At 41.6% G+C, this 27,760-nt stretch overlaps 1 protein-coding gene across 1 annotated transcript in view; it reads right to left on the bottom strand.

Moving 5' to 3' along the window:
• LOC146855449 (stabilin-2-like) overlaps window positions 1-27,760 on the bottom strand; it is a 1,111,419-nt gene that overhangs the window by 575,067 nt on the left and 508,592 nt on the right. The window contains exons 26-28 of the mRNA XM_085653245.1: window positions 24,026-24,121; window positions 15,643-15,738; window positions 3,090-3,137 (exon numbers count right to left, since the gene is read on the bottom strand). Of these exons, the coding sequence (XP_085509371.1) occupies window positions 3,090-3,137; window positions 15,643-15,738; window positions 24,026-24,121 (240 nt within the window). The remainder of the gene's footprint in view (window positions 1-3,089; window positions 3,138-15,642; window positions 15,739-24,025; window positions 24,122-27,760) is intronic.

Raw genomic sequence — 27,760 nt, 5'->3', positions numbered from 1 at the left:
ATATAGTGTTGAATACACCACCAGTTGCACACCTATATTAGGCTGTACATAAATAGTTCTCGTAGTGTTTTTTGAAGAATATAAAAACATTGTCCAGTCGGTATCTGAACAGTAGGCAGCCAGCTCTGCAAAGACATTTTATAGTGGTTAAAAAACTCGTGATTCAGGTTCAGGTCTGTGAAAAGAAGTCGTGGTTCAGGTCCTTTGTTGTCAATGAGTCGCTGTAAAGGCTGTTTCCCATTTTATACACCAAGTGCCCCAGCAGTTGGACAGGCACACGCTGTGGGAATTTGTGCAACACCCAAAACTGAGAGAGTTGTGACCCCACCTTCTGCCCTGTCAGGTGTACAGGGCCACACCACCTTTTGAGGGGATAGGGCGGTAAGTAATAGCAATAAATAAACCACTACATACACCTGCATTCGTTGCTCTAGTGAGCCCTCAGTGAGTGAAGTTGCACTAGTGACCCCTCAGTGAGTGCATTTGCTCTAGTGACCCCTCAGTGAGTGCATCTGCTCTAGTGGCCCCTCAGTGTGTGGATGCAGAGTGGCCCTGTCCAGACACAGAGATCTTCGGGCTGGCTTTGGTAATGAATCAGACCTCCCCAGTCCCATTGGGCCTCAGTGTCCTCTTCTAAATATATGGCCCTGATGGGTAAAGGAGCCAAATGCCATGTGCCCCTTTAGCCACATGTGCATTGTTTTGCGGGCCCATGTAGTCCCGCATGTCGCGTCGCGTCGCAGTAAAGTCAAGGCCGCATCTGTAACATGTGACCGCTTGTTTCCTGGGATGTTGTTGCTCCCTGTTGTCGTTCCTTTTGAAATATTCCGTCATCCGATGCGCCATCGCTGTTCCTTTTTCTTTGCCAATTTGTATCTGTTTGGCATGGTCCGTGGCCCGTGCTTCTGTGCGGGCCATCGTCAGTATTTTTTCAAGTGTTGTTGGTTCTTTTAGGATGCGTGCTCTGAACTCTACTGACAAACACCCTACGATGAGGCGCGTTCTTATTGCTTCTTCATTGTCAAACTTATCAAATTCGCAGTACGTCACCAACTTCCGCAAGCTTGTCGCGAAGTCGTCCATGCTCTCTTCTGGTTGCTGGCATGCTGTGTGGAACGTGTATCTTTCAAAATCAATGTTGCGTTGTGGGTCGAATTTCTCCGTGAGGCACGCTTTCGCGCCTTTATAATCTGCCGTTTTTTCACTCGGTAGTGTCATCATTAGGTCTTCTATTTCGTCTCCCGCAAGGTTGACCAGCAAATCTAGTTGTTTGCTCTCTACGACGTCCGTTGCGCGCATGTATCGTTCAAATTGTCGTAGCCATCTCTCCCATCTGATGCCTGCTTGCGGTTCCGATATGTTGAATGGCAGTGGCCTGCGGAACACAGCTTGTGTGCTCCTTGTCTCTTCGTCACCCATATCCTTCCTTTCTGTTATTTGCTAATTTATTTATTTGTTCCTTTTTACTTCCTTCTTGTCCCTCTGGTGCTATTTTCCTTCTTTGGCACCTTTTTCTTGTCTTTTCTCTTTTATTTAGACCTTTTTTTTGTCAATTTTCCTTTTTTGCCTGACCTTAAAATGGCCTCCCGGCCTTCCTGTGCTGCTATTGGCCCAAATTGCCTGACTTCAAAATGGCCGCCGCACTCTCGCGCGATTTCGCGCTGTTCGGGACTTTGCCTGACCCTTCAAAATGGCCGCCGTCTATCTTGGACGCTGATTGGCTCAATTCGCCTGACTTCAAAATGGCTGCCACCTCTCGCGAGAGTTCGTTGAAACTCACGCGCGAGAGGGATTTTAATCTTTCCTTCAGTTGCTTGATCAGTTTCAGTCTCGCGCTGCTCTTACTTCTCTTAGCAGCGCCGGGGTGGGCTCCCGCAACGATGTTCTTTTCTTGCTGGGCACTTCGGACCAGGGTGGGCTCCTGGCTCCGATCTTCTTTCCGCGACCGGGTGGGCTCCGACAGTCGCCGCGACGCGTGGATTTCGATCCCGCCTCGTCGCCAGTTGTCGCGTCGCGTCGCAGTAATCACAGCGACACCAAGTAAGTTGTCTATTCTTTTATTGTATGTGCTCTGCAGCCATTATGCTGCACGTCCTGCCTCGTCCCCTGCTTCCTGTGTGTGTGTGTGTGTTTCCCCCCTGACCGGAACTGGTGTCCGGTGACCTGTCCGGCACTCTGACCTCCTCCGAGGTCCTAGTGCCCTCGTGCCCCATCTCTCAGGACACTACACCGCACAGGCTCTTCAATGGTGCCATGCATCACAGTAATGCCCTTTGTCTAGTGTGACTAGGGCAAGCCGTCTTTCGGGCCAATATTACAGAAGCCACATTGTGGTTCCTTTGTAGTACAAAAAGTGCTTCCTGCAAACTAGAAAGATTCGTTTTTTCAGGTCAAGCTGTTTTACAACAAGCTCAGTTGCCCGATTCCATGGTTGCCCATGCTCAGCTCAGAAGCACGGGAATCGTTTGCACAGCAAAAGTCCCTTTGCAGTTGCTATTTAATGCCGATAAAAGATGGTTTTAGTTTCAAGTTTGGAAAACAATCGAACTTTTTCAAGCACACTGTAATTTTCGAGCCCAAACGTGATCCATTAAAAAAGGCACATTTCCGCGTGGACTCTGTGATTTGCACGTCTTCAAGGTTTTAGTGGTTAGATATTGGCTCAACTTAGCTTCAGCTTTAAATGTCGCCTGCAAAGACAGTTTGGTGCTCATCATATGCCCCTTCTTGTCAGCACAGGCACATTTTACACTGTGGTAGTGCAGTGCAACAACGGGGCCTGGCTCGATTATATTATAGTGTGGCAAACGTTTGTGCGCAGTCTACAAACAAGTCTCAGACGTCTGTCATCCTTACTTATAGTTGAATGATCGCCATGTTTGTTAATTCGGTCACAGGTGACATATCACGTTGCCTTGCACATGCTTGCAAGGCTGTCGAGTATGTGCAAGGATGCACGCCGGGGTCTGGTAACCGTGGCCTGGACTAGGAGTCCTGCCCAGTGCTGGCTCTGTTCAGGTGTTAGCATGACGTTGGTTTAGTGAAATTCAAACTCACTAGCGGGCAACATATAAACATGCTTTACTCACAGTGACCCATTCAGAAAACCCAGCGGCTTCTGGCATCGACGACAGCTCCTGTTAAGGGAAAAAGAAAGACGTTCACGCATCTCTCCTGGATATGAAATAAGGCAGACACGCATTCTTTCCGTTACAGGCCACCATTAGTCAGTGGACCCCCCACCCATTCACCCCCTCCCTACAAATCTCCTACTGTATAGCAGCTGTACTGGAATAAATGAATAGCCCCATGTGGAAAAACTCAGAAACCAGATGCTCTAAAAATTGTTTTCGCAACACAATCAGCTATAGTGTACACAGGCGAGTCGATGAGTGCACTTATTACTCGAGTCTTTTCAAGAAATATGTTCTCGCTGTCTTGCGAAGTTACATGTAGCTCTATCCGGTTCTCTAGCCATTCCCATGCCTATGGCAGTATTCTGATATTCTAAAACGATTAACGAAACACACTGGCAGAGGAGGTGAGAACGGATGCTATCCTGATGACGTCACCAGAAATGACACCACGCGATCTCTACCCACAATAATTCCACGAGTGACAACGATGTAAGATAGTCAAGATGGACCAAACTTAATGGTCATGTGTTGTAGTGACTTTTACCACCGCTTACACAGAGGAACTCTGCAAGAGAGTGAATCCGCCTACCAATCGGGTCACTCTTGTTGGATGCTCTCGTCATGGCTGGCTGATTCTTCTTGAGTAGGTTTGGCCTTTATACTTCTCATTTTATCAGCTTGACAACCTAATTATCAGCAGGGTTAATGCAATGAAATTCCAATTTACGTTGCTTCAAACTACTTCCTTTTCTGCATTGAGTTTATTCACAAAGCTGCAGAAAGCCCCACATGTGTGTGCAGAGATATTTTACACCTAGGGCAAAGTAGTCAATTGCCAGGGCCCCCATTTATCAAGGGGATGCTGTGAAAGTGAACTGTATCACTGTCTCACATTGGTTTATTTCTTCATCTCAACCTTTAATTTATTATTCACTATTATTCAATATTGTTTGGTTTCACGCGGCTTAAATTAGCAGAAAATGCGTATTAAAATGCAAAGTTCATCCAGACCAGGGCTCCAAAGTATGTATTGCCCAGGGACCCAAATCCTTAAAACGACACTGACAGGTTGTTCAAGGTTTCTAGTTAATGGGGAGAGAATCGGGTGTTCAAGGGCCTTCAAAGCCTCCTTGCAGCTCTACAACTCAAAAAAATTTTTTAGAAATCTGGACTCACATTGCCAATAGGTGCAGTAGAGACTGGATTTTACTCATTATAGAGACTGCACAAGAAAGGGTAATTATAGAAAAACAAGAAATAGAAAAACTTGAAAAAGCGCTCTTAGAAATGTCAGGCCTAGAAGACGCAAAAAAGCGTTTGGAGGACTTAAATTTAGACATTGACAAATATAGAGAATATCTCATAAATAAAAAAACTATAAAATTGAGAAAAGACATCAACAAATTTAGCCTGGAGATGGTTTATCCTTATACTCAGAAAGATTATTTCCAACAACCGAGGGAGGAGAGGAACTTTGAACAAAGACCGATCTATAAAAGGGGACCCAATAAAGGTGTTACATTCTCTGACACCTCAGGTTCAAGCGGTGAAGAGGACAATTCCAGTATTAATGACAATATGGGACAAATAGAGGGACCCAACAGAGGTCACTCTTTTTTAGAAATCCGCCAAAAGAGAGGAGGCAGGATAGACCGAAACCCATACCAATACAGAGGACAATATCAGAGAAATCAGCATCAACAACATCAGGGAGATCAGAGAACAACTTATCACAACCAGGCCCCTCAAGATTACCCCAATACGAGGAGCCAAAGATACCGCCATTAGAGGGATCTAAAAGCTCAAAAATTCCCATAATTAACCTCTCTAGTCACAATCTCACTAAATTAGAATTAGAAGTTTTAGAAAGAGGGTTTACTTTTGCCCCCACCGCAAATGTTAACAAATTTAATATAGAAAAAGATCTGAAAGCTTTTTTTCGCAAAATCAGATTGCGAGAGTTTTTTGAAAATACAGAATATAACCGTCCCACTAACATTTCTGGTCTTCGGGAAAAATCTACATTTACCCCCACGATCACACAAGTAGGCAAAAATATAGAAGCCTTTGAAAAAACTGTAGAATCTAAAGTTAAACAAATTATGAATGATTCTTACCCTGATAAAAACAACATGTCCAAAGAACTAAGGAAAGCTATGATCAATTTAAAAAATAATCTACAGCTCACCATTAAGCCCGCAGATAAGGGTGGTGGGGTAGTCGTCTTTGACACAGACGACTACGATAAGAGGATGCTACAATTGTTAGAAATCAAAGAACACTACCAAAAATCATCGTTCGTTAAGCTTAATGCCTTGAACCAACAAGTTATTAATCTTGTAAATACAGCCTTAGAAAATGGTTGGATCTGTCAGGCTGAACAAAAGTTTTTAATCAATAAAAACGCTAGAACACCCGCCATATACGGTCTACCCAAAATTCACAAAAGTTTGATAAATCCCCCGATGAGACCCATAGTCAGTTGTATTGGTTCATTACTGGAACCCTTAAGTCAATACGCTGACACTTTTTTGAAACCTTTGGTATGTCAACAAAAATTGTATGTTCACGATTCGGCCCACATCATCTCAATGATAGAAGGCAGGCCTTATAAAGAAAATGAACAGATATTAGTGACCCTAGACATAGAGGCTGTGTACACCAATATACCTCAAGATAACACCATTGAGGTTATTGGTGACATCCTTGACAACGCAGATCTAAGAGGGGCCAATAAAGATTTCATCAAGCAATGCATCACATTGGTTTTAAAAAACAATATGTTTCTGTTTAAAAATGATCTTTTCCTTCAATGCAAAGGTACGAGCATGGGCGCAACCTGTGCGCCGAGCCTGGCATGCCTATATGTGGCTAATTTCGAGGAGAGGCATGTATTCAATGAGGCGGCGCCCTTCTTTGAGAATGTCAAGCTGTGGCGCCGCTTCATTGATGACATCTTCTTCATCTGGGAAGGCACTGTTGAAACTCTCGAAGAATTTCTTGAATGGCTAAATTTGGGAGATGAGAACCTCAACTTCACAGCAGTTTATGACAAGAATATAGTCAATTTCCTTGACATTTCTATCAAAAATATGGAAGGAGCTCTAGGAGTGGAGCTTTATGTCAAACCCACAGACAAAAATACACTCTTGCATTACAATAGTTACCACCCAAGATCGCAGCGGGATAACATCCCTTTTGGACAATTTCTCCGTCTCAGGAGAAACTGTTCCAATGTTGCTGACTTTCTTAAACATGCAGAGAACCTAACCGAAAAATTAAAAAATAGAGGATACCCCAAGAAGTTAATCAAAAATTCCTGCAAAAGAGCACGATTTTACAATAGGGAATGTATGATACACCCTGAACCTAAAGTCACCGAAACCCAATCAGCAGCTGACTCCAAACTGGTATTTGTAAGTCAGTTTTCCAATATCAGCAATAGATTAAAGAATGTGATTTTTTCCAATTGGCACATTTTGAATGATGGTAAATTGGATAAAATTCCTAAACCAATTTTTGCTTTCCGACGTAATGAGAACATCAGACATAACTTGGTCCACACATACAGAGAAACCAATGAGAATAATCAGATCACGCTTACAGGGAACAAAGCAATAGGAAATTACAAATGCAGCAGTTGCTCAATTTGCGACAACTGCATTGTAACCAAAACCTTTACTTACAACAACTATACCATGACTGCTAAAACGCTCAACAACTGCAGGAGTAGTAATTTAGTTTACCTCCTCCTATGTCCTTGCGGGCTAGCATACGTGGGGGAAACAGGCAGGGAGCTTAGAACACGTCTGCTAGAACACAGATTCGCACTTAAGACCAATAAAAATAATGCTCCCATGGTTGACCATTTCACAAAACACAAACACAAATATACTGACTTCTCATGGTACATTATAGAAAAGATTAGTTGCTCAAAACGAGGCGGCAATATAGAAACGAAACGAAAAAACAGAGAACAGTGGTACATTTCCACTCTAGATACGGTCAATAAAGGCCTCAATACGAAAGAAGATTGGATGAAAATAGTAACGTAACCAAACAGCTAAGGGACTTTTTAGGACAGAACATTTAGTGTTAAATATAGAGGTTTAATTAGAAGTAGAATATACAGCAAGTTTAGCATAATGACCGATCAATTGTTTCTAAAAATTAAGGAGTATGCCGTGAGAACTTGGCACTGTCGCGATGAATTGACAGATTTATACTTGGAGTATTCATATACTCGTCATTTATCTAGCTGGGAGAAATACGGGCAAAATGATGTATTTCCTTTACAGAATCAAATAAAATAAGGGATATATTTGGTTCATAGATAGAAACATTCGTTTATAATTCTTTTTGAATTATACCGAGGTTTTCGTTTAAACATTGTGGGATTCAAATTCTTTTAGACTTACAGGTCGCGCTGTGCATGTACATAAAAACGTCATGCATCCCAGTAGAGAAAACCAACGGTAGTTTCGATGGTAGTCTTTAACAAAGTTAAACCGACAAATGTTGTGGTCAAGATAATAAGTAACCTTGCTATTAACATATGGACAAAACAATATAATAAGTCAGATATGGCCGCTGTTGGATGTAGATCTAAATAAAGCTTCATGCAAAACAAAAAAACTAAAAAAAAGAATTGACCGGATACTCTACTTCGGCCCGGTTACGATGACGTCGACTTCCGACGCTAAATAAAAGGCAGTCCCAGTTAGATAGTCCGTCATTGATGTTACCCGTGATCGGAAAGACGCGGAAGTAGCTGCCCGGGAACGCTGATCGTCGGACTTTATCAGGTATGTTTAAAGCTAACTAGGGAGCGATACGTTAAGATAATTTAATTGAATACACGGGCTGCATTGACTCGCTGCCAGCAGCATCACCAATCCGCTATTATCACTGCATTAAAATGGGCAACACATGGTGTTCTCAAAACGAACAATTTGGCCGGCATTTCCGATTTGGATAAGATGATATGCATCAAATTGCCGCTTAAGTAAAAACCTCCATAAGTGCCGCTGCAACAACGCTTTGAGTTACTTTAGATTATGTTAAAAATAGAGGTTAAATAATGTAAGAAGCCAGAGATTAAAGATACATACGTATACACTTTTCTCTCACCCGTTTTGTGTACAGCCATGAGCAAACCTTACCCAGAGCAGTAAAAGAATCCCTTACAGCCCACAACCTTTTAACAAAAGGTGAGCCTTAAATTGAACAAACTGTAGAAATTGAAGATAGATGCAATGAATATAGGGGATACAACCATGACTAGTGAGAGTGCATTGCCTATTAAATTCTAGCGGAATTAAATGGAGTTCCTCTGTCTGTAGGAACCAAGTGAATAACACGGAGGTACGCGGCGAGGATAAGAAAGGACGTCCCATGCCCACGCCCACGAACAACTCCAAAAGGTATTTTTCGGAACCCCTATATCCATTAAGGAGGCAAGTGAATAGGGAAATCAGTTATGAGACTCTCCATTTGGGAGCTTCATACCCATGAGTAGACAACTGATGAATTAATTTCTAAACAAAAATAAAAAGTTACTTTCATCACTTTTTTTGACAGCTCAGGGAAGCGTGAGAAATTGAAAAAAACTCCCGCAGGAGCGCAGCTAAACAAATAAGCAAGCCTAGTGCGTTTTCGCACAGGTGAGTTTCCTAAATATTCGCTAAGGGTACATGAGTAAGGGGATTCCCTACTGGTGTGCAGTTAGAGTGTGAATGAAGACAAACCGGTTGAGTGATTGAATGGAAACACTTTCAATGCAAATTACGCCGTTTTATATGCAGCTCTGGGCAACAAGCTTGCTTAATCTCCACAACGGCCCCCCGCGGCGGGATGCCTGGCTTTCACCTTGGGGATGCCCAGTACGGGTTATCTCACAGGGAAAAACCAGGACGGGTTCCCAAGGCAAGCGCCGAGATGCCCAAGGGTAATTCGAGCGCTATATAAGACTGCACATACATACATACATATAACAAAAGAACCTAGGCAGTCTCATTAGAGTTATTTTTGGGGTATTCTTACGATACTCAAGAATGTACAGTTAGCAATCGAGGTTATAATTAATGTCCTGGTTTCTCTTTTCTTTCAACAAAAAGATGTATATCACGTACCAATGAAGCTGTACCATTAAGATACGACATGACGTAATTTAGATTTTTGTAAAAAGAAAAAAACTCTGTGTATACCGTTAGTAAAAATTGTTTTCCATTTGTGCCTTAGGCAATTATTCCTGGATAAGGAGATACCATTTCTTATAGTCCTGAAGAAGGAGGCCCTAAACAACGAATAGCCTCCGAAACGCGTCGACGCAATACTGTTGTGTTAAATTTGGAAGGGGCACACAAAACTTTTGTTAAATAAGGAAGTCAACCCTTATTCAATTGTTGCCCACAAGGTTTCTGAATTAACTGTTTCATGACAAAATGATTGTCTTTTTAATCTCCTTGTTGGTCCGTTTTTTGTCTTGTTTAATATTTTCCATTCAATTGTTTTTTAAAATTTTGTTGCTCTTTTATTAAAAACCAAATGCATTTTTTATATTGATTATATTGTGGTAAAAGAAATTTTGTGATGCAAATAAACCATTTGCATTTATATAAATTGACGTTCCTTTGTATTGAAGTGTTCCATGAAAAGGAGTGATTTGTGAATACCTGATTTTGGTAGTTGGAATGAATAGAATGTGTGAATGAATTAGTAAAATATCCTACCCAAAAAGGAAAACACTTTTTTTACTTTATAGCTCTACAACTCATGCAGGATGCTCGTGGTCTGAGGTGGCTCCTGGACTCTGAGGGGACTCAGGACTGTGTTTAAAGGGAACATTGGTACCTCGTCCACCAGCAGGTTTTCCATGTTCAACGCCCACTTTTGATCTCACTCGAAGGCTCTATGCCCTGTGCCACCTGCTCTTGCGTTTCAAATGCACTTCTCACGTTGAAATGTGCTTTTTGTTTATTTCTTTAAAATCAATGGTCTTCACGGATACTATATCACGGGGAGAAAGGTAGAGAGATCCATGATGCGGAAATCAAGGGCGAAGCACCGGAGGAGCTCGTGGCGCACCTTAACTTTGTAGAATGCACTATTCCAGTTGAGTAGTGTCCCTCTAAGCACAGCCGAAATTGCAACGAAGTTGCAGAATAAACACTGTTCAAACTCAAAAGTAAACTGACAAGTTGTTCATTGTTGTCATATTCCTCGTTTTATTCACGGGATATGAAATTCATCAAAGAAATCAAGCCAAGGACTCGTGAAGTATACTCAATGCATTTCGGGTTTTACATAACCCTTCATCAGGAGTAGTCCTAAGAAGAACACAAAAAGGAGAGATGTGTCGACCTGTTGCGTCATGTACATAATTAAATTAGTGTTTGGTGAGTTAGAAACTAATCAAAAAACGTGAGATAACAGAAGTAACCATTCAAAAACGAAACCTTATAGGGTGGCGGTTTGTTGTGAAAAGGATAAGACAAGGAAGCGTGATTAAAAACAACGGTGCCGCGAGGACCAAGACAAATTGATGTTAAATCAAGTGTGCAATTGTTATGGAAAACAAAACAAGAACTCACATAATTAAAAACAACAGTGCCACAAGGATTTGAAGAAAAAAGTGCTGTAAAGTCAAGCATGTGATCAATGATCGTTTGAAATTTACGTATAACATTCATAGTGATACTATCAACTATTTGGATGTACTGCTGTACATCAAGGAGGGTCGAATTGAGACTACTTTATATAGGAAGAGCACTGATAGGAACAATTTGTTACATTTCTCAAGCTTCCATCAGCCCTCTCTGAAGCAACACTTACCTTATTCTCAATTTCTGAGAGTTAAAAGAATCATTTCTGAACCGACACAATTGTCACAAGAAAATTTGAATATGGAAAAACGTTTCATCGATCGAGGATATCCAAAAGAAACTTTAATTTCCACTTTGGAAAGGGTTCAAATCAAATCTAGATCTCAATTGCTAAAGATTCGTGACACCAAGAAGTCTACGTCACGTTCAGTCATGAATAAAACGAGGAATATGACAACAATGAACAACTTGTCAGTTTACTTTTGAGTTTGAACAGTGTTTATTCTGCAACTTCGTTGCAATTTCGGCTGTGCTTAGAGGGACACTACTCAACTGGAATAGTGCATTCTTCATTTGTCTACACGTCCTGGTTTAGGTGACGTTCACCTCTAAGGCACGCCCCATCCAATTTACATTTGTATAAATTCAGGTGTGCGTGGTTTTCCATTCATTGCACCTTAACTTTGTGGCAGATGCCAAGTGTATTTGGTAATGGTAAAGAGAACACCTAATGGGTGTAGCTCATGAAATACGTACATAGGCACAACTGTTTATGGTGTGTGCTAAATATTAATGCCCAACTCAACATGACTTATCTCAGATGCTGTAGCAGAGTCTGGATAGTCCAGGTAAAAGTATGCTTGTTTTTGTGGCCCTGAACAGAATACTCTCTCCACAGCTAGATAAGTGTCATGTGGCTTATGGCCTTGTGACCTCCCTGTGCAATGCAGAAAGGATGGCATGCCCTGCGTGCAGCTGTACAACTCCTCAAGATTGCATCTTTGCCCTCAGTTCATACTTTAGATCTGTTGGCAGGCATTCATTTGACACCTGGCAAGTTTATGTAATTTAGGTCAGAACTCTGAATTTGTAAACCAGTTTTCAATTATCTTTCAACAATCTGAAGTTATGAGAGATTTAATATTTTATATGTGACACAGTCATGAGTGAATTTAAGTTAATTACACCAATGGGCTGGGGAGGGGCAGCCAATTAATTTGCATATATGGGCAAACCACACCTGCTACTCTTTGAGGGGAAACAAGAGGTTGGAGATTTCATGGGCCTTCAATGAATTGGTTAATAATGTATGGAAAATTAAGGAAGGGAATTATGTAATGCTAGTCAGTGCTTAATTTGTAAAAACATAAGTGCCAGGGCCCTCGTCAGGAGGCCAATGCAGCTTGCACCACACATTGCCCCTCTCTGTGCTGCCAATAGCAGTACCAACACAATTACTAATCATCAGACACCTACAAGTGTGACATTTCGTCCTATTCCAGGGCCCCAAAGCTATAAGAATGGCTTTGGCATCAATCAATAGTAATTTGTAATGCACATTGAATTAATAAACAACTGTTGTTGTGCTCATCTTTAAATTAGACAGACAGCCCATCATGTGAAAGAGTGTTACAGGCCCCGGTGTTGACAATTGAGTGCGGTGCCGAGCACCAGAAATCACCAGCTCAAATTATACACTGATGCTAGTAACCAAGTAAATGTATTTCCAGTCCAGAAGACCTCAGAAAGTAAAAGGCTTAATCATCTTGTTGCTGCTCTTGTGCTCTGAATAAAGTACATGTTTTACTGAACGTCATCTTGGTTACGGTGAATACCTTTGGAATACAACACATCTCCTGCAGGAAATGCACTGTGATATTTAATTAGCCGTGAGGCAATTCTCACACAGACATAGCAGCCACGTTTTCGAGGTCCATGCATGATGTGCTGCTCCAGTCCAGTTTGTCCTTTGAATTCTGGGGCTTGTAGTCCCGTTTTATAATAGAATAGACAAGATTACAAATCTAGGAATTCAAAGGAAAAACCTAGACTGGAGTGGAACACCACGCACAACGTTCACCCCAAGGCATCTTGGCGCTGGAAATAGCTAAAATGGGCTCCAACAATTGACAACAAAAATCCAAAAGGTTTACAATGAACATAAAAGAATATATATGTTTTCAAGTCTTATGAATATCCATTTATGAATCCATAGCTTTGATCTGCAACAGGAGATCATTTCCTAGATGTAGATCTAAATAGTATAACAGCAAATAACAAATGTGAATTAGAGCGCAGTTCCCTCCTGGGCAAACAGTGCTGGGATCGGTTAGCTAGTGTGGGGTTTTCTATTCCAGAAGATTGTGAACCTCAGATATAATGTCTTAATGACAATCCTCTATATGAATGGGACCCAGTACAGTTCCAGTCTCACTTGAGAAATGTGATCATATTTGCTCAAATCACATATAATTTTAAAAGCAAGAGTTTGGATTCTCTGTAATCAGTGATGCCACATGAAGACCTTAATACAGTATTTTATAATAGTTGTTTATGGATGGTAGTCTTGCTGAGAATACTAGTTTATGTAAATGTTTAGATGAAAAAAGGGGACTTTCCTAATAACATTAAGTAGAAACCTTAAGATGATAGGGATTTAACTTGTTGTTTCATAGACAGACATCTAGACAGAAGCCAAGTGACGTAGAATTAGTCACAATGGAGGGAGCTGGCCCAGGACAGTAGACCAAAGAGATTCCTGTTACCCTGATGTACATTTACCCACAAGCAGTATCTCCCTCTTATTTGCCTTGCGTTGTAGAAAATTACAAGCCATACACAACTGGACTACAGGAAGATATGTTAAATTATTTTAAGACGTTGATGCATTTTTGTACCAAATGCAAGTAATTAAGTGTCATATGCACAGGATACCACTGTTCCACCAAAAGATCTAATGAACGAAATGAAAGTTATATGTATATTTTGAATAGGATGGATGACAGGGAAGATCCAGGAGGAACTTCTCAAGAAACTTCCTGTGGCGTCGAACAATACAGTGGTAGCATGGCTTCATATGAGTGGTTCGTCAGACAAGAAGGGATCCAACTCAAAACAGCTCCATTTATTCCTAAGCAGCTTAGACATTCAATCATGATCTTGTGGTCCACAATGTCAAAGTGTCATGGCAGTCTCTGTTCCTCTGTCAAGCCTAAAGGCAAGCTACCAACACATCAAGTCATCCCTCTTTTTCTACCTTACTTGTCATTTGTTTAAGTACCATCCTCTCTGCAATTTTATTTATTGCCAGAAGTAGAGTGATCAGTTTATAGTTCTCCGTGGATATCCTTGCTGTTCAACAAGCCGTTAAACCACGGTTACCTATCTTCAAGCACTCTTGGTGGTTAGACCCTTTTGTGTGAATATATGATGTTACAACGTGATGATTCACATCGAGCTACGTTACATCGCAGTTATTACAATGCAAGTCGTTACAACGACTTACGCTGGAGGGCGCTGGACTTAGGAATAGTATGATTAACTATTCCAACTCCAGCCTACGTAACAGTAGGGAAGGTGTTGGAATAGTAAATCATACTGTTCCTTAGTGTATAGCGCCATCCAGCGCAAGTCGTTGTAACGACTTGCGTTGTAATGACAGCGATGTAAAAGTATTGCGGTGTAACCACCGCGTTATAAAGGTCGTTTCCCCTTTTGTGTACACTCAAAAGTGAAGTTAGAAACCTTTACTTTCCCATTGCCCAACATCTTTCTAACTGCATTGACTCTTGAGCCTAACTTGGTTGATAGGCCCTTAGTATGGTTTCTAGGAGAAAAGAGACTTTGTTCTTATTTTAAGATAGCCACTGTTCTCCTTGACTTACACTTAATGTTCGATTTTCCTTAATAGTTTCTGAGTCACCTCTCTCCCTATTTGTGAAATTTTTTCTTTTTAAACTAAACTTGATTTGTAGTTTTCTTTGGTTGATTTCTGTGCTTTATTTCTGAAAGTTAGCCTTGCTGCTCATGCAAGCTACTAATGGTGCGATACATTGGGCAACAACTGGTTTCCCCCCGCGGGCACTTCTATTTATGCAGTATCGGAACTCAGTTACAGCTCAGAATAAGGCTGTGACATCTCTCTACAATTGCATCTCAGTTGGACTTCCTACACTCAGGCTTTCTTTGCCTGGAAATATATTGCTTTGAGTTCTGGATATAAACGAAGAGGCACCTTTTCTACAAAGTATCCATTCAAACCCTGGCTGAGCCCATCCCCGTCTAACCCATGTTGTAAACCTCCTCTAAAGCCACTGAAGGGACTCAAGTTGTCCCATGAGTGAGCACCTTACTAAAACAAGGGATAAATGAATGCACATATTATGTAAAAAGTGCTGTAGTGTGACATGAGGAAATTGTATCTGGTGCTGTCTGCAGGGGAAACGACCTTTAGGACGAAGTCGGAATCACGCTGTGCCTTCACAGCGCCGGCAATAGAACGAACGTGTCTTTAGCATGCATTTGTTCAGCACGCAAGTCATTACAATCAATTTCTTTAGGGGTGGGGTGCATTGGCAGAATGGTGTTGGATTTAAAGTCCAACACCTTCCCAACTATTGTACAACTATACCAGGGAGAAGCGGATGTGTATCTGAGCCTGATGAACACCTAAACAGACCTGGCCACTCAACGCAGTGTCTTACCAAGCGTCTTAAAGTCTTTAGTGGCAATATGGAAATATGGAACATCACAATCACAAGAAGCATATTGCTAGGTGTCAGAATATCCTATTGGTGTTTAATTTGGAACGTTCATTAACAACTTGACACCCTGATCTTTTAATTAGAATTTTGTTTTACAAAGCAGTCATCAAAGGAAATATTGTTGTTAGTTTAACTTACAATCATAGCATTTCCAAAGCATAGAGACCCATCTCCTTTGTAGCCTTCTTTGCAAACACATTCCCAGAAGCCCGACGAAGTTAGCTGACATGTGGCCTAAAATAACAAAAAAACATGTATTTGTATCTTCCTGACAATAACATGGAATATCTGTGAATGCAATACATGGATTAAGCACATTTAAAGCACTTTGAGTTTATATCACAGAATTTGCTATCTCAAGTCATGTGATCTCCTATTGATAGAGGACAAAGCCACTGATTGGAAGTTGTGCTATGGTGGAATGCTCCAAATTTCATATCTGTGACTTCAGAAAAAGAATGTGAGAGCCAACAATGTACACATATTGCTGGAGCAATTTTAGCTATAGCTGGAAATTTTCTTCAAAACCAATTGTTCATTAGCAACATTATTGAACATAGAAAGAATACACATTCATAGATTGCGGTACATTTAACGTTGCACAGCTGCATACAATGATTCTAACATTTAACTACTTTATGCTTGAGAATGGAGAAAACAGCAGTTGTTCGCAATTTTTGTTTATTTCCATAGGAATTGGGGAAATACATTTTGTTCGCTTTTCAAGTTTACAATATGGAATTACATTGAAATCAAAATTAGGTCGCTTCACATTTTCATTAACAATGTTCACAAATGGACTATGATGCATTTGTTCAGACATGTAAAATTATTTATCAGCAAGTGCTGTATGTTATGGATTTTGCTAATGTTGCCAAAGTATTTCCTCAGTATTTGCCAGGTGCCGAACTGCAGCAAAATCCTATTGCTTGGATCCTAGACACACAGTCAAAATAATGAAAATTGATTTTTTGAATCACTCAGAACTCTCCTTCCTGTAGACGCCAATCTTCTCTGAAGAATTATGCGAGGTCTCTAGTTCTCTAAGAGCCTTTACGGTTATTTTCCTCTTACGTTGGTGGCATCTTTACTACCAATGATATCCAACACTGTTTTATTTTGTACTTGGTGAGCGTTAACACGACCCTCCTACATTAAAAAAAAAAATCAGAAAAAGTTTTGCCTCACATGGTAGAGCTCTGGAGTCAAAGGTAGGACATTAACTGTTCCACTAGAGTTTCCATTTGTAGCCGTACAAGATGCTCCTCACACGCCTGACTCGTATTTTATTGCTAATAAGATATTGGATGGCATCGGAGGTGCCACGTCTACTGGTGTACGGGAAGAGCATTATAAGTGCCCAGTGATATCCGGGCGAGGGTCAGATGGCTGAAAGGAGGTGGTCCAGGAAAAATTGGAAGGCACTGGCGGTGTGTGAAGAGGCAGGCAGACAGGGAGGAGACGTAAGGTGGAGAGATGGAGCCAGAGAGGTGGATAGGGGAGTGTGAAGAGGTGTAGAGAAAACACAAAGGTGGAAGGAGGAAAAGAGGAAGGGATAAAGGTAAAGGGAAACACAATAGGAAAGGACCGTAGGAAAAAGATGGGGCAGAAACTGAAGGCTGGGAGGCTTGGGGGGCTGAAAGGGAGACACATATGGTCACAGGACAGAAGAATGGAAACAGACGCAGAACTAATTGGAGGAGGGAGCAATGCAAGGAAATGGTGATAGGGCAGGAGAAGTGGCCTTGAGACACAGCAGAGACAACATGAAATGCGATCAATGGCTGAGTAGGATGGAAAAGAGATTACAGAAAGGTGTGAAAGGGAAGGAGAAGGAACATGGGGTAGGGGTAAGGGCAGTGCAACCAATTACATCGGTTCACCAAAGGGCCAAGAGTGGGGTAAGTGACATCATGCACTCATTGAAATCTTCATGACATCACAGGTTTGATCCCTCATTCCGCATTTGCCCCTCAATAGCCTCCTATCTGCAACCAAGGTTCTAGGGAAGAGCATGGTGATAACGACAGAGAGTACTTTCTGTTCCTGCTGCTGCCTTCATGACACCTCAAACGAGGAGGAGCAAGTGTGATACCAAGGTAACCTAAGGGCAAGACAGCCATAGTACATGCTACGCTTCGCTGGGCCTAATTGAAGTCCATTAGAGGAAGGGGGGGTGACCCAAACCTTGCACTATGCGACCCCTAGCTCTGTCCTTGTGACCCCTGGCACAGATGCCATGTTGTCCCAAAAACCGAAAGCTAACCCAGCTTAGCCGTGGTTCCATTGTGTATTTCCCATACTTGTTTCCCCCATAGGCCTTTAGGTTTATGATGGACTAAAGTGGGAGAAGAGGCCGGGCTCTACCAGCTCCATCAGTGTCATCCTGATCCATTAACCAGCCTGTGGTTGGCGCAGGAAACAAGAGGAGGATAGTAATTCATAGTAATGCATTTCCTCTGTACGTCAGCAGGGCGTGCACTGCTGAGGCAAGAAATACTTTGACAGGCACGAGCCTGCATTTGCGCATATACGTTTTAAAAAAAATAGAAAGAAAGGGCATCCAATCTCCCATTCGTGGATCAGTGCCTCAGCGATGACTGTGGTCAGTGTGCGTAAGTATCTATGTCTGCAAGCTGGGTTGCATTTTGGCACTAGAGGGCAGCTCAGATCCTTTGTTTGCATTGTGTTGAAACACAAGGACAATGCAAATGCAAACATTCAGCTAAGGTTCCACAGAGCGAGGGTGAAGGAGAGGCTGAGGTTGTTTATTGTGCATTAGCTGTCTGTGACGTGTCTCTAAACAATAAGACTAGGGGTGATAGGATACAGATTGCAGGGGTCGCTGATGGTCAGCACAACACTTGCTGCTTGTGTGCTCTCTCATGTTGTAAAGTAAAATATGAATTATGAAGGATTGTTCCTCTCTTGTTCCGAGTATGAACATTTTTGTCTCTGTATGGAACGCGCTGGCCAGTCATTTCACTGGAATGTACTTGTTTTACATCATAAGTGTTTTCATTGCCTCAAAGTGAGCTCCAGTGGATTCAATATGGATCCTCGTTGCATTGCCATATTTAAATTGGTCGAATAATTATAAATGTTTAATGCTTTTTATATGATATACATGTTGGTAATCATTGTTTTGCCATTGTGGAAGGAGTCTATGGCATTCTAAAATTATTGATCAGCCTTTGTGGCGCAATATAAATGCGTGTACGTACTTCAAATTGTCATCAATAATATGTTAATGTACCCGGATTTCTCATAGTCCCTCCATCAATAAGTGTTGAAACCGGGTTGTAAATAGGGTTCATGTACTGACTGCATGTAGCTGCAGGTGTAGATTATGACATGGGGATTCATACTACAGTGACAAGGGTCTGTAGAGCAGGATTTGATCGCTCGGACAGAGCTGCAGGGGCCGTAGTGCAGGTATACTAGGTACAGGATTGCAATTCAGTGTCGCTGCTTTGTAAAGGACGCATCATTGGAATAGCGACTGGCTCCAGTGAGGCGCCAGAGGAGGGCTTTGTATGGGACACGTGAATAGCAAGGCTGCTGGAGACGATGTGAGCATATGCACTGGCAGAATTAGGAGTTGCAGCACCTAGAATAGCAGGTGTTCTCCATGGTCGCACCGGGGTGCAAATACAGCTGTGAGAGCGTCTCAGTGCTAGAATATTAGTCTGTTTTTCTGGTGAAGACCTCAGTGCACTGATACATGTGGGCTGCTCCCAGTGATGGAAATAGGGGGTGCTACAGTACATAACTGCAATGCACTACCACCGCTGTTGGAATAGTTGTGGGGTAGTATGACATGATGTACATATGCAAAGATTGTATGGATATACATTGGAAATATCCGTCCAACAGCTTGAAGCACAATGACAGACCCCATCCCTGGGGTTTACCAACAGAGAATTTTGTTTTTCCTGTTTTGTGCTCGGGTGCAGGTCGTTTTTGTTCCTCTCACCTCCACCTTTAGCAATTCAGGGTTGGATGGATAGGAGGTATTCATAGAATGTCTGGGAAGGATTTCTTGCAGTGATGATCTAAGTGGGATGCACTTCAGTGCGGAACTGTGGGGAGTCTTTGTCGGCTATGGCGGGTCTTGGGTACTAGTTGCTCTGTGGATGGTACCAGTTCCCGGGATGGGCATATGGTGGTCCTTCTACGGGTCAAGAATCAGGTCCACGTTGTTTGGGTCAATTGATGTTATATCCACTGATATAGATATTGGATTACTTGAATAAGTGGTAGTTAGAAGGCTTGTATAGGTGGTTTTAGGACCTAATTTGGGTTGTTTCTTGCCCTTTCCCTTCTATGCTATACCACTAAAGTCTCGTCACTCCACCAGGCAATACGTGTAAGCAGACCACTCTTTTTTCTCTTTAATCCTGGATTCGTTGGACCATAAGCCTTACTGGAATTAGTTACTGGTCCCACTGTGCTACAACTTCACAGTTTTCCTACCTACGGTCCCCACAGATATACTCATCTTCTGTGGCCAAGATGCTTCCTTCACTACAGATTCTGTTGCCTATAGCTTAGTCTCTGCTCTCCAGAGCCCGATGGTTGGGATCCTTCATTCCTATTATGCCACCTTAACTAGTGGGCGGCTGTCTCCCTTCATATTGGGACTGGTGCCTGCTGTCCAGTGCTCTTCCTCCACCTTCATGCTTCATCTAACTTCTGTTTGTCCCACTTTGGCCAAACTCCATTCTTGTAGCTATTTTTGCAGGCACTTTGATGGCAAGCCTCCCTAAACACTCCCTGACACCAACTAAGAGATCAGTGAAATGAGGAGTGATGGAACAGCTACACTTCCAGAGGGCAGGAGTTTTGGGATCTCCTGCCAGGCAGGTTGGTTCTGCATGTCTGGTTACCTTAACTTGAGCCCAACGCTGTTGAGGGAGGGCAAACAATAATGGTATATTTTTTGATTATTCACTGTTTATTACGATTGTCATGCGGATCGCCAACTGGTTAAAATTGGATTTATGTATTGCAGACTGTGCCCTCTCACATTTAAAATCAACACAATTTAAACTAATTCTGTTACTCTATTTCTCTTCAATAACAACAGTATTTTTCCTTGCAAAACTTCACGTACTCTTAAAACAAAACATAGCACATCCACCCCTCACAGGGCAGGCGAGTTTGAAATAGCTATTGGTAAGGGAAACCCACGAGTAGGTAGGTAGATATATGGGAAAGTAGAAAACAGGGGCAGGCACTGTATTTCTATAGATAGTGAGACCTCTACTTTAAAGGGTGAAGGACCTGAAGGATGAAGGACCTCACCGACCCTTGGATGGATGCTTGTTTCTGGTCCAGGGAGGACCTGGCTTGGCAGTTTGGGCTGGACTGTTCCCATGAGGAGCAGGGTGAAGACTGATTTGCATATGGCTGGGTCCTAACTGGGGTGGGGTAGTGAGGAAAAGAACTATGGATTTAACGTAGATTTCTTGACTGGGGGTAAATGTTTGATTCATTCAGCATTCCATCCATCATTTGTTTGCGTAGCACTTTTCACCCTAAGTGGGCTGGGTATGCCCAAATGTGGGTCCCGGGATCACTGTGCCACTGGATTCAAGCTAGCCTGGCTAATGAGGGTTCTTACCCGAAACCAGTCCCAGGATGCTTGTTTCCAGTCCAGGGAGGACCTGGCTTGGCAGTTTGGGCTGGACTGTTCACATTAGGAGCAGGGTCAAGACTGATTTGCATATGGCTGGGTCCAAACTGGGTTCGCGTAGTGAATAAAAGAATGATGGATTTAACCCTGATCTCTTGACTGGGGGTCAATGTGTGATTTATTCAGCATTACGTCCATCATTTGTTGCCGTAGCACATTTATTTTAAGGCACCTCTTTACTCTTCTACCTGTGGAAGACAGAGGTGCGTGCTACTACCCTCCACCGACGGGGCTCATTTGGAGTGCTACAGAAGAGGGGGATCTAGAGTTATATGTGTGACTGCACAAAGATCGCAGAGGGAATGAAAAATAAAGTTACCGCCTGGTGGACTTTCAATGATTTACACTTGTCCCCGGCGGGTAGAGGGTAAAAACACAAATGGGTCAATATGTCTTTTCCTAACTGTCCCCATGAAACAGGTGTCTAGAAATTTGTTAGGAGCAACTTAACCTTTCTGCTACTCAGCATGAACAGGTAAAATGATTTATAAGTAAGAGGAAAAGGTAACCAGTCATTTGTTGATTGAAACACATAATGGCTGTTCTTTATGACCCATTTTGTTAGGTCGAGATGCCTAAACTCGATGCCCATGTTCAGGAAATAAAAGGGCTCCAGATTGGTCCTTGTTTCCAGTATCCCAGCATGCAGAGGAGATTTTGTATTTTCTTACAGTCTGCAGTCTGATGGTGTCATTGCTGCGAGTGTGGTGCAAACTGCCAGGAATGGTAAAATTGTCTTTGCAAATGATGGTGGTTTAGAAGATGGTGTAGGCCAACAAGTGGAGCAAATGAATTTCCATGAGGTTGGGGGTCATGTGATCATAATTATTCAAGCCCTGTATGAATCACGCACCACCATGTAGGATTCGCTTCATGGGTGCCTGTGTGGAGTATGGGAGGCCGTGCAGCAGGGTGTTACCACCAATAAGAAGTGAAAAGGGCTTGAACAGCAATTCTGAAGTTGTTTTCTGGAAGAAGCTGTTTCAATGTCTTTGGACGCGAGAGCCAGTACCAGGCCATCTTTGTTTTTTGGGGAATGTGTTTCTTGAGGGTTAGGTTGTTGTCTAGGATGAATCCAAGTGGCTTGGCATTCTGTGAAAGTTAGGCATAACCCAAATGTACTGATACAGCTTTCACAACTTGGTGGTTATTTTAATTATCTTGAACTTATTGCTTATTCTTCTAATGTTTATTTTTTCATCTTCAGTGATATCACTTCCTGTGATGTCATCAAGGGCCAAAAGTCATGTAAACTCTTCCTCCTCTGCCTTCGGGCCCTAGGTATGTGATGTTACTTCCTGTGATGTAATCGGGGTGGGTCGAAAGGTGTGTGAGGTCACTTCCGCTACACCTGACATTTTGATGAATCAACATCCACGAGGGCATGCTTCAGCAATCAGTGTGACTATTGGGGTATTCTCCATCTAAGGGGGTTACATAGCCTTGGCTGTGTGTAAGCTAGGTTCACCGGAGTCTTCATGTGGCAATGACCAGCAGAGAGGTAGGTGCCTTGACTGAGATTCTAAAAAGGATTGAACCCTTGTATAAGTTGAAAAAGACCCCAGCCCCTTTTTTCTTATTTTTCTATGTAATATCAGTAGAAGAGGGTACTTTGTTACAGTTGCAAGAATACCTTTAAACAAATTGAATTACATTTTAAAAAGGCCAACTGCATTAAAATTATATTATTCTATGATTAAATATGTCAATAGGGAGGACTTGAAATTTATCAGTGGGTAAAATCGCTTTGGTTCTCTTTCAAGTGGTGCTGCACCCGCGTCTTTTGTTCTTACAAAGGAAAATGGGAAAAATGTGCAGAATCTCCGAAGTGGAGCATTTGTAACTAGTGTAGGCAATGGATTACTCTTGAATTACTTTTCCAGTGAGGCTGCCCTTCCGTCAAAATGTCACTGTTTATTAGGCTGCTGTACCACCACCTATCTTCCTCATGGTGGCCGAACTATTTCCATACTCAGAACAAAGACTGCATTTTACTCAAATGTATTTCGTACTAGTTCGCTTTCCAGTAAAGAGTCAATTACAATGTACTGTACAATTCTTTGCGCATTATTTTAGGTAAGATGGGGACATATCAGCAAGGCGAGGCAATAGAATTATCGCCACTTTTGCGGCCGTTTTCGGCCGAAAAGCGGCGATAATTTTATCGCCTAATTAGCAAGCTCACGCTAACGCATGAAAACTTGCGTTAGCATAGGAATTCCTAACGCCCAGCTTTGCATCTCTAATGAGATGCAAAGTGGGCGTTCCTGACCTGACATGACAGGAGAAATGTCGCTAAGCGACATTTCTCCTATCATCAAGCCCCACGCTATGAAGCATGGCGGCAGGAAAAGAAGCGATAACCCCTGTTATCGCTACTTTCCTTACGCCTGCTTCAGGACTGACTTAGCCATGATATCCTATGGAAGGTGGATATCATGGCTAAGTTTGTGAGTCCCTATCATCAAGCTAACGCCACATTGGGTGAGATTATCGCTGGGTTTCCAGCGATAATCTCACGTTAGGCAGTTAGCGTGAGGATTTTTATCGCTTTTGAGATAAGCGTTGCTAATAGCACGCTATCTCAGCGATAAAAATCCACGCTAGCCGGCTATAATTATTCTAGCGCTAAGTGCGCTAAGCGATAATTATCGCCGGTTGTTGCTGATATGCCCCATAGAACACAATGAACAGTTAATGGTTTAAACAATTCTAGCATTACACTTTGATTCCTTTCTTCAGTCTGTATTCAGCAGTTCTCTTTAGGAAGAAGGGCTCTAATTTATGAACTCTAAACAGTTGTCAGTTGAAAAGGAAACTTACCAGAGGGTGACACTTCTCGCTTTGGGCCAAACAGCTGTTAATGGGTTCACATTCAAGCCCATTACCTCGAAATCCTTGTTTGCACTTACAGTCGCTCTAAAATATAATCCAGAATACTGTAATTATCACAGAGAACTTGGCGTAATCACAAATCCGTTATAGTTTTATGTAAACCTTGGTATTACATATGCTACTTTTGCAGTAAGACTGCCATATACAACATTTTGTAAATAACTGCTTTCAGCAATAGGCCTCCACTTGAATCAATGCAGAGAGGCCAAATGGTAAAGAGTCTCTTTCATTGTAATCTAACCATGGAGAATGGCATTTAAAGGCTCGGTGGGACTTTTAGGGAAAGCCAAAAGCTGTAGGATATCTTTCTCATGTTACTGTAGGATTAGCAATTCTAAAACAGCATTTGACTGCATTTCCCAAATCAGCACAACTCAATCAGTTAGCCCCTTATTGGGGAACACACAAAACTTTGCACTAAAACAGGCCAAATTCTCTTAAAGGTATCACACTATTTCACTATTCCATAAAATTACTTTTGTGGAAAATTTGTGTACACCTAAATACTTTTAGTAATATCAACGGGATTTCCAGCTTCAGGTGAATAACAGACAAATGACGCTGGGTAGATTTTCTTTCGCACCATCTTCGATGTCAGAAGATAAATAACTTCATTGGAAAATCCTCACCAAAACACTAAGACTGAATTGTGTCACTTAAATATATCATTAAATATATCAATCAAACAGGTCTTTTGCGGTTACATCTTGAGGTGTATATGAAACCCGTGTTTTTAACTCAACTTCACCAACTTTTTTCCAGTGTGGAAAGATGTCATGCCCAGTATTTACAATGCTAAAGTGACAACGTTAATAATACATGGGTAGGTGCCACCGATACAAACCACAGTAAAAGGTAAATATATACATTTGAAAGGAGAAGTAGCAAATTTAAATAAAATAGACAAACATTTATCTAACATTATGCATTTTGGGCCTTATGTAGGTAAATTACATTTACAGATTCTTAAATGCCGAATTTTACCGATTCGGTATTTATGAATCGGTAAATGTAATGTAGGTAAAAAAATACCGAATCGGTAAGTGTCGGTATTTTAGAATCGGTATTTACCGATTCGGTAATGGTAACCTGTATCTCATTGATTCCTATGGGCCAGGAGGCCCATAGGAATCAATGGGAAGCCAGTTACCATTACCGAATCGGTAAATACCGAATCGGTAATGGGGGGAGCTCAATCAAGGGTGGCAGGGTGTCACATTGACACCCTGTTGCACCCCTGATTCCTGCATGTGTGCACATGTGGCACACATACATGCCCTGAGGGCATGTGTGTCTGCCACATTGCACACATCTAAGGGCCAAATAATGCCTTAACTGAGACGTTCGTCATTTACCACCAACTGTCAGTTGGTGGTAAATAACGAATCCCCACACCCACCACACACTCCCCCTACATCTCATTTCTGTATTCGGTATTTACTGAATCGGTAAAATTACCGATTCGGTAATTTTACCGATTCGGTAAATTACCGAATACAGAAATGGTCCCCCTACATATCAAAAGCCTAAATACCGGTCAGTAACGGTATATTTACCGAAAATCGGCCGTTACCGACCGGTATTGGGCTACCTACATGAGGCCCTTTGAGAGCAATACTAATATTAGCATATCAATGGAGACACTTCCCTCAATGTATTAGACCATTTCTTGAGGAAGAGAGACCTGGTGAGTGGCAGAAAGGGTGTTGCATACTTGCTGGTAATCTTTATAGTGTATGACTCAGAGGAAGGTCCATTCATGCACCTAAATCTATTCAAGCTGTCTGATATCACCATGCAAAATGTAGTTGCTCACCAAACCTTCAGCTTTTCGTTCATCACTAAACCGTCAAATGCAATCTTCTGAGTTCTCTGCAAGATCTAAGAGCAGAGCTGTTGCATTCTACCTTCAATCTTATTCACGACGTGCCTGGCCATACCAGATGTAAACCCTGGTTAAACGTTCACCTGACAGTAAAACACCCACAGTGCACAAATCATGTTTTCCACTGCTACAGCTACATTGTCTGAGACTATGTCCTTCAACAAACCACTGGAAACAAGAAAGAGGTGGAACAGTGCAGTAAAAGCAAGCACAAGTTTTCCAGGGGAGCTAGACAGCGAGTGTCACTGTGGCAAATTTATCTAGCTTTATTTCGTTTCGTCATGGTTTTTTGCAAAATTTTATTGTTTGGGGGTATACTGGGTGTTCTTCTAAAGAAAAAAACACAGTGACCAAAGGCAAAATGTTTTTAGTCTCAATAAAGCACATGCACTATAGTACTCCCTCATTGTGAAAGGGCAGCTCAACCTAACTCATAGTGAAGTCAGCCAATGGCTGAAATGGGCGGATGCACTGCCCCATGATGCATGGTTGTGGGGGTTAAAGAAACATGTGAATGACAGAGCCATGGACAAATGTGTGAAGGGTGGCTGAAAACCCCTAAATTTGTCTATGTAATACACATAATTTTAGTCAAATCAAAAGGTCTTGGCTAACACAGACCTAAAAAAGTCAATTGTTTTGCCATTCACTGCCAAACTCTTGAATTTGAGAAAGAAGAGAACAAAAAGGAAAGAAAGAAAGAAAAAAGAAAGGAAAGAAAGAAAGAAAACAGAGATAAGGAAAAAGGAAAAAAGAAGGAAAGAAAGGATGAAAAAAAGCAGAAAAGAACACAATAAAGAATGACAGAAACAAGGAAAGAAAGCAAGGAAGAATGAAATATAGATGGATAGAAAGACAAGGAAGGAAAGAAAGAAAAAAGAAAAGAGAGGAGGAAAGAAAGAGGAGAAAATAAAGAAAGAGGAAGAAAGAAAGAAAGATAGAGGAGGAAGAAAAGGAAGAAAGAAAGAAGGAAAGAAAGGAAGGAAGGAAGGAAGGAAGGAAGGAAGGAAGGAGGAAAGGAAACTAAGCACAACGTAAGAAGGAAAGTAATAAAGAAAGAAGGAAGGAAAGGAGGAAAAAAGAATGAAAGAAAGAAGATGGAAACAAAGACAAAGGGAAAGCTAGAAAGAAAGAAATAATGAAAGTAAGAAAGCAAAAGGAAAGGAAGGAAAGAAAGAAAAAGGAAAGAAAAGATAAAAAAGGAAAGAAAGAAGGCAAGAGAAAAACCAAGTAAGAAAGAAGCAAAGCAAGTAACAAAGAAGGAAAGCAAATAGGCAAGGAAGGATGGAAGAAAGAGAAAGAAAGAAAGAAAGAAAGAAAGAAAGAAAGAAAGAAAGAAAGAAAGAAAGAAAGAAAGAAAGGAAGAAAGAAAGGAAGAAAGAAAGAAAGAAGAAAGAAAGAAAGAAAGAGAAAAAAACAGAAAGAAAGAAAATAAATGAATTTAAAAAGGTGTTAAACTTGCTGCAAATTACATTTGATGAAAGCTAATTGTATTTCAGGGCAAAATGTATTAAAGAACCATTAGAGAAATTGAGCAGTGTATAAAAGTGTTCTGAATAATTGTCTGCCTGTGAGCTCACATGTATAATATTGAAGCCTCCTTTTGTGTACTACATGCATAGTAAAACAAGTATAACTTATTAATACAGAACAGTTTCAAATGTACATAATCTGTTATGGTATGAATTACCAGGAGTCAGATAATCAAAGGACCCTCTAAAAGGAATTTGCAACAGAATTAGCAGGAGACAGGAACTGCAAAAGCCTCTAATGTGGCC

Source organism: Triturus cristatus, chromosome 4_1 (assembly GCF_964204655.1).
Source record: "Triturus cristatus chromosome 4_1, aTriCri1.1, whole genome shotgun sequence".
Classification (NCBI taxonomy): domain Eukaryota; kingdom Metazoa; phylum Chordata; class Amphibia; order Caudata; family Salamandridae; genus Triturus; species Triturus cristatus.
The sequence above is the reverse complement of the archived record's forward strand: the minus strand, read 5'-3'. Positions and strand labels throughout refer to the sequence as shown.